At 44.7% G+C, this 12,467-nt stretch overlaps 1 protein-coding gene across 2 annotated transcripts; it reads right to left on the reverse strand.

Moving 5' to 3' along the window:
- Positions 1 to 1,479: 1,479 nt before the first annotated feature.
- On the reverse strand, positions 1,480 to 11,057 carry LOC125001179 (male-specific lethal 3 homolog). Of its 2 annotated transcripts, none has more exons than XM_047577091.1 (14): positions 10,808 to 11,057; positions 9,573 to 9,655; positions 9,371 to 9,466; positions 8,660 to 8,754; positions 8,463 to 8,560; positions 7,402 to 7,530; positions 7,159 to 7,316; positions 6,911 to 7,069; positions 6,592 to 6,827; positions 6,357 to 6,446; positions 5,970 to 6,079; positions 5,640 to 5,739; positions 5,475 to 5,559; positions 1,480 to 2,843 (listed from the first exon to the last, which is right to left on the reverse strand). In XM_047577091.1, exons 1-14 carry the CDS (start codon positions 10,904 to 10,906, stop codon positions 2,744 to 2,746), a joined length of 1,638 nt encoding a protein of 545 aa, XP_047433047.1. In that variant the 5' UTR covers positions 10,907 to 11,057; the 3' UTR covers positions 1,480 to 2,743. The 2 variants fall into 2 exon arrangements, with proteins under 2 accessions (XP_047433047.1, XP_047433048.1); XM_047577092.1 differs by lacking the exon at positions 10,808 to 11,057 and adding an exon at positions 8,011 to 8,323 and having other exon boundaries at positions 9,402 to 9,466; positions 9,573 to 9,643.
- Positions 11,058 to 12,467: the final 1,410 nt, after the last annotated feature.

Consider the following 12,467-nt stretch of genomic DNA (forward strand, 5'->3'; position numbering starts at 1 on the left):
GGAAATCGATTCGAGATGCATGGAGAGGCTTGAACTGGTGGCTTCTGTGGCTACATGATAGCAGCGGGCAAGAGTGTGCTGTCTTGGGTTGCACTGATAAGCGGTTCATTACAAGAAGTCTGACCCTGTCCAAATACAATTAAGGTGCACCACTAAAGCCCATTAGAACTGTGATACAGGGAAGCCAGGTTAGTCACTTTCCCACTGGTGCACTAAGAGAAAACTAAGAGCAGTGCTCTCCAGACAGCAAAGACTGTAGCATATACTGTACTGAATACAGCAGGAAAAACTAACGTGAAAGCTTCTGACTATCCAAATCCAAATCCTCCAATTCTTGGCAAATACAAGAATCTCTGTGTTGTATTTGTGCTTTCATGAGATTCAGATGTACAGCAAATACCTTTAAACTGCATCACAACCTTAACCGTAAAATAGAAATATGATACTAGTTCCTAACCCTAAGGCCAACCCTAAACCTAAGGCCAACCCTAAGGCCAACCCTAACCCTAGAGCCAACCCTAACCCTAAGGCCAACCCTAGGGCCAACCCTAACCCTAACCCTAACCACAACCCTAACATAAGCCAAGTAACAGCTCCAAGTGAAGTAATTAACACTGGAGCACTGTGATAAATAATTGACCTAAAATTAGATTTAGATCACTGACACAGAGCTCGCTAGCCAAGCTAATGTCCAGCAATAGTCATACTAGCTATCCTTGCACAGTACGTTTATGTAATCATGTTGCACTTTTGTTCAAGGAGAGGACCAGAAACTTGTGAAAAAGTGTTGTGTATGGTTTAAATGAACTTAAGATGTTACATTATATGCAGGGTGAAGAGCCTGGAGTCTTTTAACATGTCACTTCAAAGGCTGCTGCTACAAGATGGACCCCTCGGGATGGTAACCCTTGTGACCTCAAACACCTCGACTGAAAAGGAACAAATACTCCAGATTCCACAGCAGTAAATAACATAGAACTGTCCCCACAATGACTTACAAAATCTCTCAATGGGGGTTGATTCAGAGAAAACAGTTGTAAAATGTCCTGATGTGGAGAACCAGCACAAGAAGATTTATCTATTGTCAACAAAGAACAGATGCTACATCTGGAGCTTTAATTTTGTCCGCTAATTAATCATGTTTTATTATAAGGTGCTACTAAAGTCAAGCTTTCAGGTAAACGAGCCACATTAATTAATGGATTGTTCTTAAGTAAAATAAGTTATACTATAACCTGCAGACTGTTAAACTGTGGGAACGTTTGAATTTTCTATAGTCTGGAGATGTGCAAAGTCAAGGTCGCCTACGCTTAACATTTAATTCAGAACTCCATCCAAACTCTTTTCCCCACTTCCAAGTAATTTATCTTACATTGAACAGCACAAAAGGTAGAAAGTTAGCACACTGAACTGAAGAACTGCATGTAGGGAAAGAAAAAAGGCACAGTCATGGTGCCTTATATAAATAAGGTGACAAGGTTTAGAAAAAGGACTTTATTTAAACTATGAACAGGGGCAAAAGGAGAGAGGTTATGCTGAAAACAGAAAGCTCTGACATGTTATGCAAAACACGTGTGATTAAAAATGAAGCTGGCATCAGATTTCTCCAATGGGACAATGAAAAAATAAATAACATACTGATCAACAGATGTTTTGCATTTATTTACATTTTCAAAATGTTGAGTTTGTGCATTCATTACACAAGTAAATGAGTGTTTTCTCTTCCTGGTGCTCAATGAATTGGTCTATTTCAACATAAAACAATATTTCATTTACTAACTACTTGAAACTGAAAACTACCTTCTGAACAAAATACAAATTTATAAACAGAGACACACGTGTGGTGATGTGTTGCAGCCGAATCTTCCATGGGCACTGAATGGACAAAACACATCCCAACGATCGATTTGTAGAGGTTAATCAAGAGGAAAAGCAGCATCCCTGGACAAAGTTCTTGCAAAGTTAGTTACAATCGCTCGGCAAAAGCATCAAAACACTTCCAGGAAAGGAAGAGCAGGTCCTGCTGTAGCTTTAGAGCGATCGCGTCCGGATCGTCAGCGGCAGCGCTGCAGCCGAAGCGCTTACAGGAAGTCACTTCTTTGATGGGGCCAAGCTTCCAAACGGGCGTAAAATGCAACGCAATAGCATCCAGAATTAGGTGACTGGACATGCAAAATGCAGAGCTGCTTTTTCTTTTTTTTTTCTTTTTTTTTTTAAATCCACGTCCATTTCCCTTCAATGAACAGGCCTCGATATTGCGCGACTGCAGCTATGAGGTGCAGCAAAGTCAGAGCAGGAGTGAAAAAAAAGGGGTTTCTGCCAAAAAGCACAGATTGCGCTTGCTTCATAGCCATTTTTAGTTTGGCCAGAGAACTTCCCAGCCTTAGCCTGGTCTTAAAAACATATGCCAGGTAATAAAAAAAAAAAAAAAAACACGATGAGGGCAGGCACTAGCAGTGTCCCAAGATTTCAGTCTTAAACGAGAAGGTCGGCACACATGCAAGGTGGTACCACAAACAAAAAGCGCGGGCGAGGGCGAGGGTTAGTGGGGTGAATGAAGCAAAGGGTTCCACTAGAAAGGAAAAGCAGGAATGACGGTCCGGGGGAAACACAACAGAGCCGGAGAAAGCTGCGATTTATTCATCTAAACACAAGCCCGGACAGGTCAGTCCAGACAAGGCCAAGGGTTTAGGGGGAGGGAGGAGACAAGCAAGGGACGGAGACACAATCGCCCGCGTCCCCTTCAGTAAGCCGGCCTCGGTTGTTTCATGCTGTAGTGGGCCTCCGACGCCGACACATATGCAGACTCGGGGAAAAAATCCTCGTGGAACTCGGCCAGAAACCTGAGAGAGGGGGCGGGAAAGGGATGCACAGGAAATAGAAATGTAGTGAGATATTCAACGTTCACGAGTCTTCTACATAAGCTGCTGGTCACATGACCAAAAAAAAAAAAAAAAAAAAAAAAAAAAACCTGACAGGACAGCAAATGTCACAACCCAGTTCACGTCAACTTCTGGTTTTCCTAGACATCCCAGACTCATTCCACATAAATCCCAGAGCCTTTGCCCTCGGCCTGGAGTGTACGTTTCAGAGACAAAGCCCCCTCGTCCGTCCTTATAGCGCCGCCGCGCAACCAATCGCCACGAAAGAAAGACAGAGAACGACCGGCCGACGGTCACGGAGGGAAAGAGTGAAAAATCTCCCCCCTCCTATCTAATCAGCAGCGGGGAAAAACTAATCCGGAATCTTCTTAGTATCCGCTACTCGGCCAAATCCTCTAAATCTTGCCATCTCATCTTAGCTCCACCGGCCTTCCTAATCTCAATGCAAACAAATTATCCTCATCAGAGTAGAACTTAAGAGCGCTTCGACGACGAATAACAAACAAGACCACCTAATGGAATGATAGAAGAGAGAAGAAGCCCATCGTGAGAGGATAAAGGGAAAGCGAGCTGGCTCTTTAAAACTTTATTTAATTCTACATCATGAAACACAGAAACTTGATTGAGTAACGGTGATGAAAATATATTTTTGGGTGCCAGAAATCCAGGTTTGTGCCAATCTTTACTGCTGCTGGATCAGTAATAACACAAGGCAAGCAGCTTTAGGCGTACACATTGCAAATCAGCGTGACGTGTGCATACACATGTGCGCACACCCACACTTAATCGCAGCCATTCTCGCGGAGAAAGGGAGAGTGAGAGATCAGCTGTGGCCGGATCCCACAATGCACCGCGCGTCAGTCTCCGCGACATCAATCAGTTTTTGCACAATCTGCCACAAGACGAGGCATTTCACTTGTTTTTTTTTTAAAAGGAGGAATGAAGCCTGTCCCAAAAGAAACTGGGGTTTTGCTTTGCCGACCGGTGTCCTCACGAGTTCTAAGTGTGTGAAACGTATAAGGTAGACGGCAGTGGAGAGCGCACGGCAGCGTTTTCGATATTGAAAACGATCAATCCCGTCCGAACGACTTATAGTTCACTGCGGAGGAGATTGAAGCTGCAGAAATAATTTAGTTTTAAGCACTTCGCTCTTTGGAACCGGGTTATTATCCACATCGGGGTCGATTCTAGGGTCAGAGCTTTAATGGTAAATTACTGTGTCACAAAGCTGTCATGTGGTTTAAAACCTAAAGAAAATAAATTGAGGTGAGAACGTTTCTTAAATTTTATGTTACGCATACTTGAGTGCCCCTAAACAGACAGGTCCATGTCATTTCATGGAAATAATGTCCTCTGAGAAGAGAGGCACCAGTGACTCGCTGAGGTGAATTAAAAGCCCTTCTGCCCATGTTTACCCGACGACTGATGATGCTGCCTGAGATCCTGTGCCAAGTGGTAGTGCCTGAGGCATCGACATTTCATTTACAGAGTGTTGTGTTCACGTGCCGACAGTGACATTTCCAATTCTTTCCGTGCGGCCCGGTGAGACAAAAAAAAAAAAAAAAAAAAAAAGACGACGCATCCACGCACTTAGCTGAATGCTGTAATCCCTCCACGCCGCACACCGCTCTCTTCCCACCAGATTCCACAAACGGACTCGAGCTATTTTCAGAGGACCACCTCGGGAGCATCGTGGCAGCGAGCGCCGAGCGCACATTCTTGTATTCAGAGACACGGTTCAGTGTAAGAGGAGGCGGCGCTGGCTCTCGCACGGGTTCGTTCCTGCGCCCGCTCCGTGGCCCGGCTCGGCTGTTGCTCAACAGCGCTGCTCGTTGGCGGGAGGCGGTGCTGCGTGCGTTTGATTAGAGAATGAGAGGACCTAAATCCCTCAGGTTTGGGAGCGGCTGAACTGAAGATCGCTAGGGAGGATTTAAAGATTAGACTCCCGCGCTTGTGTAACGCCCACTCATCTGCCTCTCTCTAACACATGGTCTTTCTTTCTCACTCCTCCTCACCCTCCTCTCCCCTCCCCTCCCCTCCACGTTCCCATTTGCTGACTGACTGGGTCATTTTGGCATACTGACATTGCCTTGATGATTTTTGGAGGTTTTGTTTCGTGATGCTGAACATGCATGTACGCGAAATGTATTTCTCAAAGGTGCGCTTCCGCATCCTGCGCCTCCCTCTTAAAATTCAATCTTCTTGCAGCTGCTCTGAGGCTTTAACGCTCAGCTACCTCAGACCCTGGTTAATGGACAATGCTGCTCATTAGAAAGGTGATTTTTAACCCCAAATACTTTTCCATGTGTCTCATTTTTTAATGATTTACTTTAGGTTATTGTACTTCCACCTTCCACTTTACACTTCCTATCCATCTATTTTAAAGGGAGGGGATTGGATTTCAATTTTACAGTTGAATGTTTTAATGAACAAACTATAAGCCTTCAGGCCTGAGTGACTCTGAAGAGCGCAGAGGAGAAAAATTGAAATCAGCGCCGTGACTACTTAACGTCTTTTAATGAAAGTGGTTCCGCCTCACCCCTTCAGAGGGACTTCTTAGTCAGATTGGACTTGAGAACAATAACTAATTACCTGAGGAAGAGTTCGAGGTGTTTGATCAGGGCTCGGAGGTTCCTCTCAGGGATCTGCATTTTCCCCAGGATCTCGGGAAGCTTCACTGGAAGGAAAAGGGAAGAATAGAGGTGTTCAGTTTACGAGGGCGGGACGAGATTATCTAGAGAGACGCGGGACACTAACCGAAAAGCCGCAAGAGGTGCTGCGATCCGTACAGGTAGGAGGGTGGAGGAGGCTGGTCGTTCAGAGGGTAGTTATCAGGAGTCAGCTTCCAGCTCAAAACCTGGTTGAGAGGGGGGAAAAAAAAGGATTTAGCAGAAACCCTTAATTATATATATATTTTTTTTTCCATTTTATGGGTTTACTTTACTTGGCGTTATAAAATGCTTCACAAGTCTGACTAACTTAGCCCCAGCTTATCTGACTCCATTTACGTAAGCGTCCTCGTGTCCTTGTCCCAGACATTCATTTCCTTTTCCGAGTAATAGCATGCTCATCTCACAGTTTCATCACCTCATTAAGCTCATTGTTTCTCCGGCTCTCCAGGCCATGGAACGGCCCGCTCCGCTCTTTGCTCGGCGTCAAGGGCAACGGGGAGGATGAGCCGCTGTGGACTGGGGTTTCTGAGCGAAAACAGAGATGATTAGCAAAAACACATAATTTTTATCATTACTTCTATGTTATTTGTGCAATTATATTGTTTTTTTTTTATGTCTAATCACAAAAAGTGCTGATCTTTACCTCGAGAGAGGAACTAAGTACGATACCACCACCTACTGTGCTAAACTGGTAATTACAACGATTCAGCTCCTCACAAGAAAAACTAAAAATGTTTTAATGATTTACAACTTTCTGACCAAGTGGCAGTATTTTAAATATTTTAACGGGCTGACGACTCACTTCTATCAAGGTTGAGGAAGAGTTTGGGCTGCGATGACGTGTCGATGATGCGGCGTTTGAGCTGCGGGGACGCTGTGGCGCTGCCTCCACCTGGAACATTACGTTTATTGCATTTAGAGGTGAGTAGTCAAATCAATTTTCACGTACGCTTCAGAGAATAGAGGAAACGAGTAACTAAACTACATAAAAATGCCTTTATATATACACATATACACTCAATTTCAGGACTCATTACCTCCACTGCTTCCTTCAGCCGTCCGGTCGCCCCCAGACGTGCTCCTGGTGGTGCGCCTGAGCGACTGCGACTGGTACGAGATGCAGTCCATGTCGGGGTGGCGCCGCCGCTTTGGGGTTGGGGCCGGGGCGGTGGGCGTGGTGGCGGAGATGTCGCTCAGCGCCGGCTGGCTGTCCGTGGACTGGGGGGTGGGGGGGTTGTGTCCCGGCGGACTCGGGCTGCGCTCCCGTTGGGCGCTTTAAGAGGAAAAGACAGCTTAATGGAAGCACGCAGCAGTTAAACGCAGCTCATAATGTTTGGTTTGCGGCGGCCGACTTACTGGCTGGAGCAGGGGGAGCCTTCGTTCATGGCCAGGATGAGCCTGGAGGAGCTGACCTTTTTGAATTGAGCTTGTTCGCACGGGTAGAGGAGGATCATGGGTAAGGTGAAGTCGAAGGTGATCCTCAGCCCGTCGACCATTTCCTTACACAGCTCCTCACTTAGAGCAACAGAGAATCATCATATTAGATCATATTAAACCGCAACAGCGATCATCATCGACATCTTTTCAAGTGTATGAAGACGAACCTCTTTTCTGGAGGGATTGGCTGTGGGCTGCTGCTCTGCGTGGCGTTCTGCTGCCGCCGGTACCGCTCGTTGGCCATGAACGCTTTGTTGATCGCAAAGTGCTTGACGTAGGACTCCAGGATGTGCACGACATTTGTTTGACAAGGGACCATCACGAGCTAGGAGAAGGAAACGCATACATTTTCTTTTAAAAAAATCTTCGAAAATCGCATCAAGCTTCTTCTCGGTATGTGCCGCCTGTACCTTCTTCCTCTTGTTGATGTAGAAGCAGTCATCCTCCAGCTTCTTCTTCAGAATGTCCGGGATGCTGATGTCGACATGGACAACCTTCTCCTCGCTCTCCCTCTTCACGTTGATGTCCGGCTCAACCCTCTGAGGAGGAAGCGGCACACGTTTTCATGAGCGCGGCCCAAAGCGGACGGAGACGTTCCACACACACACACCAGACACCAGCGACACAAACACAATCAAATCAGGAGATTTACACACTGAAGGAAGAAAGAGTTGGGAGAAAAGCGCTGACTGTGTAAGTGTGCACACCCTTGAAATACCTTTGATTTTATTGCAGCGCTCTTTTCAAAGAAACGTTCCGCATCTGCCGAGTTTTTTTTTTCTTTTCTTTTTTTGGAATTTTGAGCCAAAACATTTAATCCTGGCTTCGTTAAAAAAACCATAATCCACCCTTCCACGTGATTCAGACAGACTGGAAACATGTCTTTGCAAAGCTCGGCTGAGCTTGAATGTGATTTTTTTTTTTTTTTTTTTTTTTTTTTTTTAAGGCGGAAACCTGTCCCACAGCTCAGAAAAAATTGAGGGATACAGGAGCACCTGTAGGGAGCAACCAGTACTTGCCAGAGAGGGCTGCTGCTCCTCTACCGCTGCTGCCGGCCTCTCCACATCCTCCCTGACCAGATTTGCCTCAGTCTTCTTGTCAACTCTGGAGGGGCGTCCAGACCTCGACAGTGTCACTGTCGTGCCATATTTCCTCCACTTGTTGATGACTCCCTTCACTGTGTTCCATGATATATCTAAGGCCTTGGATATTTTTTTGTAGCCCTCGCCTGAGCGATACCTTTCAACAATGAGATCCCGCTGATGTTTTGTAAGCTCTTTGTGACGCATGCCTCTCGCAGTAGCGTGTAACCGAGATACCCTACAAGAACAGCTGAGACGCATTTGGGGTTAGTTACTTCAACCTCGGTGCATTCTGAACACAGCCCCTACACCCAAGTAAAAAAAAATAATAAAAAGTAATAAAAACAAATACGGGTGTGCACACTTGATGATTCTCTGATCCACTTTACCATTTTGTTGATGTCCTCAGAGAAAGCGCTGTCTCCACTATTTGAAGATTCAGGGTCAGTGTCGTCCCCCTCGCTGCTCTCCGAGGTCGAAATCAAACCTAGAGACGGGAGAAAACACACACACGCGCGTGGCTCAGCTCGACTGCCGGGGGAGACTGGGAGAAGAGGGGGTGCAAAGTCACAGAGAGGTTTCTCACAAGCATCATCGCTGTCGTCCTCCTTAGGCAGAGTCTTCACAGAAGATTTAGTACCAGACTGACGACGCCGCCTCTTCGCCCATCCCTTTCTCTTCCTGCCACGAAGAAGAAAGCACATGTTATCCGTCTCTGTGTTGTGTGTAGTCACTGTGTAACAATTAACCGAAAACAAACGCTCCACTGAGTCTTCTGGCGTGAACATATCAAGAATATTAATGTTATTTTAGCATGAAACGTTCACGTTAGCTGAAAATCCTAGCTTTCATCATTCTTTTTTTTCATATATACCAGGGGCGTCAAACTCATTTTAGTTCAGGGGCCACACACAGCCCGATTTGACCTCAAGGGGGCGGGGCCTGTTTCCCCAATAGCTTATTACCTGGTAAATAACGACAACTCGAAATGTTTCCCTTTGCTTTAGCGCAAAAAAGTACAGCTACATGTAATGAACAACTATGAAATTTCTTATTTTGTCAAAAATGTTCTGCTAATTTTTGCAAATTCATCCCACGGGCCAGATGGGACCCTCTGGCGGGCCAGTTTTGGCCCCCGGGCCTTACGTTTGACACCCCTGATATATACTAATAATGCAACCAGGTAGAGTGAACTCTTTAACTGTAGCAAATTAACGAACCCGGAGACACGTCCGGAGCAGACTTTCACTCCTGCAACCAATCAATTAATTAACGAGAAGCCTCATCAACAACTTACATGCGACCGAGAGCTTTGCAAGCCAGCTTACGTTGCAATTTACGGTTTTCCTCTGTGTCCCTTAGGACATGGTCCTCTGCAGCCCACCGGTCCCAGCTGCACAAGCAGACACATGGGTTACAGCATCAACAGCACGAATTTACACCACAATAAGCTGCGCTAGCATGAAACTGTCGATCAAAGCAAGTAAAAACAAAGCTACCTCCTGTTCCAACCATTGAAGTGAATCAAGTACTTGGGAACTCGTCTTCCATGTTCACCTGCTGCTATCAAGACATCAAGGACCTGTAATGGGAACACGCACCAGTTAGTAATGTTTTCCTTAAATCACAGTTTACCCAACACTAGTACTCAAATGATTTGGTTAACTTAGTACTTTTCAAAACGCCACTTGCTCAGGTGTTAGCAATAGCAATTAGACTTAGCTTATGCAATGACTTATTGAGTCGGGTTTTTTTTTTTTGCATTTCAAAGGTAGTCTACTACATTTAATCCTTCCAGTTGTGGCAAGTGTGAGTTATTATACATTATTTTATTTTTAATTTAACATTACTTCAATAGAAACAAGATGGCAACCCGGTCCGTGTCAGTTTAGAACTAACGGAAAGTCAATGACTCATTAAATATGAAATAAAATAGCGCTAAAACGACAACAATAAACTTTAAACTACACCGTGGCGACTGCGGTATTCATTTACTCACGTTTGAACCTTTATTTGCATCGTTGTAAACCCACAAATATGCAGTTTCACAGTAGTAAATGCTAACCGCTAGCCGACCCAGATTCAGTTCGCGTACGTTTAGCTTGTTAGCTTGTGCTAGCAGCGGGCGACAACAATACCGCGCGCAATTAAACAACACTTATGCTCGGTTAGCATATTTCTGTCTTGTTGCAACAAGATGAAGTTTTATCTTCTTAGCCAGCATGCCATGTCCATATAATAGCTAGAATATAGCAGTTTCACAATGCTTTGTGTTGTGTGCAAGTTAGCAGGCCTGATGTTCTGGTGCGTTTGTTTATTACGTACGGTGATGATAATAAATCGCTTTGGGCTATAGACGTAACCGCCGAGCACTTATAAAAGCTTGTATTGAAGCTTTTATTTTATTGTGAATTTAAACTGCGACAGTGTGTGCATTAGCCTGAGTTACGTGTGGCCGATAATCCGCTTCAAGCAAACCGGTAACGTTCAAACTAAATCCAAGTTGATTTGGCTCTTTTAAATCATGATTTGCAGCAACGAACGTGTAAATCAAACGTACCCGGAAATCACGAAGGGAATACAAGAATAACAAAGAAACAGGTAACGTTGTTTTTCTTGTGTCCCGAATAGCCTTCGCAGCCATGCATAGCCCCACACCTTACAAAAACACTATAAATTCATATTTTGTGCTAAGTGCAGGAAAAATGAAAGGCTGGCTTGCAAGAAACGTTACCTTAGCGTCATACAACACTTTAGCCTTGGTGGGGTCTGGTTCAAAGCACAGGACTCGTTCTCCTTTGTGAAACTGGTATTTAATTCCCCGCGAACTCATTTGTTCATGGCGACGTGTGAGAGAGGGTGCATCGATCTGAACCTAATATACTCCTTAACCCTTTCCTTGCCAGACCCTTTCCTATGAGGGGTCTCCAAAACAGACTCTGGAAGGATGGCGCTGTTGTGGGATAACGCAAGCTTCCTGGTGATGCCTTCATGGACTGTTCGTAATTTCCCAATTTCATGGCTGCGTAGTTCAGGGTAAGTCGCACACTCACTGTCGAGAGTAATAGTTGCACGCAGTCGAATCGACATGCCATTTGGATCCATGATTATATTAGAAAATATTATATTTTGTAAACATATGATTTACAAAACTTAACCTGAAACATATTGCACGCAACATCAGTGAATGATCACAGTTTCTCCCTGAACATTCCACGTAACAGTGAAGGCAGCATGAAAACCCGCAATTTGATCATTGGAACTGAACATTCAGGGACACCGTAGTAAGGGTGCAGTTTCTTCAAATGGCCAAAAGATGTCAGTATATAAGCACAAAAGTCTGCATGAGCATTATTTGCCTTTATTAAAAGTTTAATCCGAACCTTTTTATCGGTTTAAAGAATTAAAAAGAAACACTCGCCTTGACGTGAATGGTACAGTATGTCTGCATGCAGTTAAGTCGATATAATCTCCACATGCATATGAATAACCGGTCCCATAAGGGTCTCTGGGATAAGATCAGCAAGCAGTCCATTTGTTTTCATTCATATACCATGAAAATAACCCCTGGGTAATATATTGCCCCATTGCAAACAGCCCAAACTAGAAATAGGTTGTTTTTCACAAGTTTCCTTTTCCCTCCAGGCAAAATATAGAAAGAGAACATTCACCATGTCTAGAATAATCTAATATTCCTCTACTGGAACAATATGGTGGTTCTTAAATAGTACAGTATGGGTATGGCAACATGTGCAACCAGAAACATGTGAAATCCTCAGCCGGGCGTGCATTGGCCCTGGGGTACAAACACAGCGTGAATGTGTGTGTAAATTTGCCGACATATTCAATCAAAGTCAGATTTTAATCACCCAAAGAGATGCTGATTATATTTAGCAGCATCGGAGCTGGATACATATAACTTTATATAACTTAACAGTAATAAAAAACAGACCCAGTGTCTATTGTTGCATGTGTTATATGAGGGCTTTAATTAGATTCCTTTTGTTCCTGACCTTGTAGCCTTCTCACTCAGGCCAACATCTCGCACAATGAAACGCGCGGCGCAGGAAGCCACGGTCTCCGCAGCTGTTGCCGAATCCACGCTCGTTTTCGCTTAAAATGGCTTGAGCCAACGCCGCCGTGCTATTGTATGCCTAATATGGACAGTGCGCGCGTAACACCGAGCGCGACCGGCTCAAGTGCAGCCCCGCTGATTTACTCGGCTTCCCTTTGACCCGCAATCCATCTGATACATTTTGACAGGCACGTCAAACGACTTTTCCGTGGCTGCGCGTTCGTAAGCACATTGTTTAAATGAAGCTTGAAAATTATGTTTTTTTTCTTCCCCCCTCAAATGCAGGCACTGTCATTTCTTATAAACTAAAGCAGTGTTT

The sequence above is a fragment of the Mugil cephalus genome, chromosome 23, assembly GCF_022458985.1.
Source record: "Mugil cephalus isolate CIBA_MC_2020 chromosome 23, CIBA_Mcephalus_1.1, whole genome shotgun sequence".
NCBI classification, from domain to species: domain Eukaryota; kingdom Metazoa; phylum Chordata; class Actinopteri; order Mugiliformes; family Mugilidae; genus Mugil; species Mugil cephalus.

Excerpts from the sequence above, each read along its gene's own strand:
- LOC125001179 (XM_047577091.1), bottom strand. The coding sequence starts at position 10,906 with ATGAGTTCGCGGGGAATTAAATACCAGTTTCACAAAGGAGAACGAGTC. Across the intron at positions 9,656-10,807 it reads AAGTGTTGTATGACGCTAAG|GTCCTTGATGTCTTGATAGC; the intron begins GTAACGTTTCTT and ends TTCCCATTACAG. Across the intron at positions 7,317-7,401 it reads ACATCAACAAGAGGAAGAAG|CTCGTGATGGTCCCTTGTCA; the intron begins GTACAGGCGGCA and ends TCCTTCTCCTAG.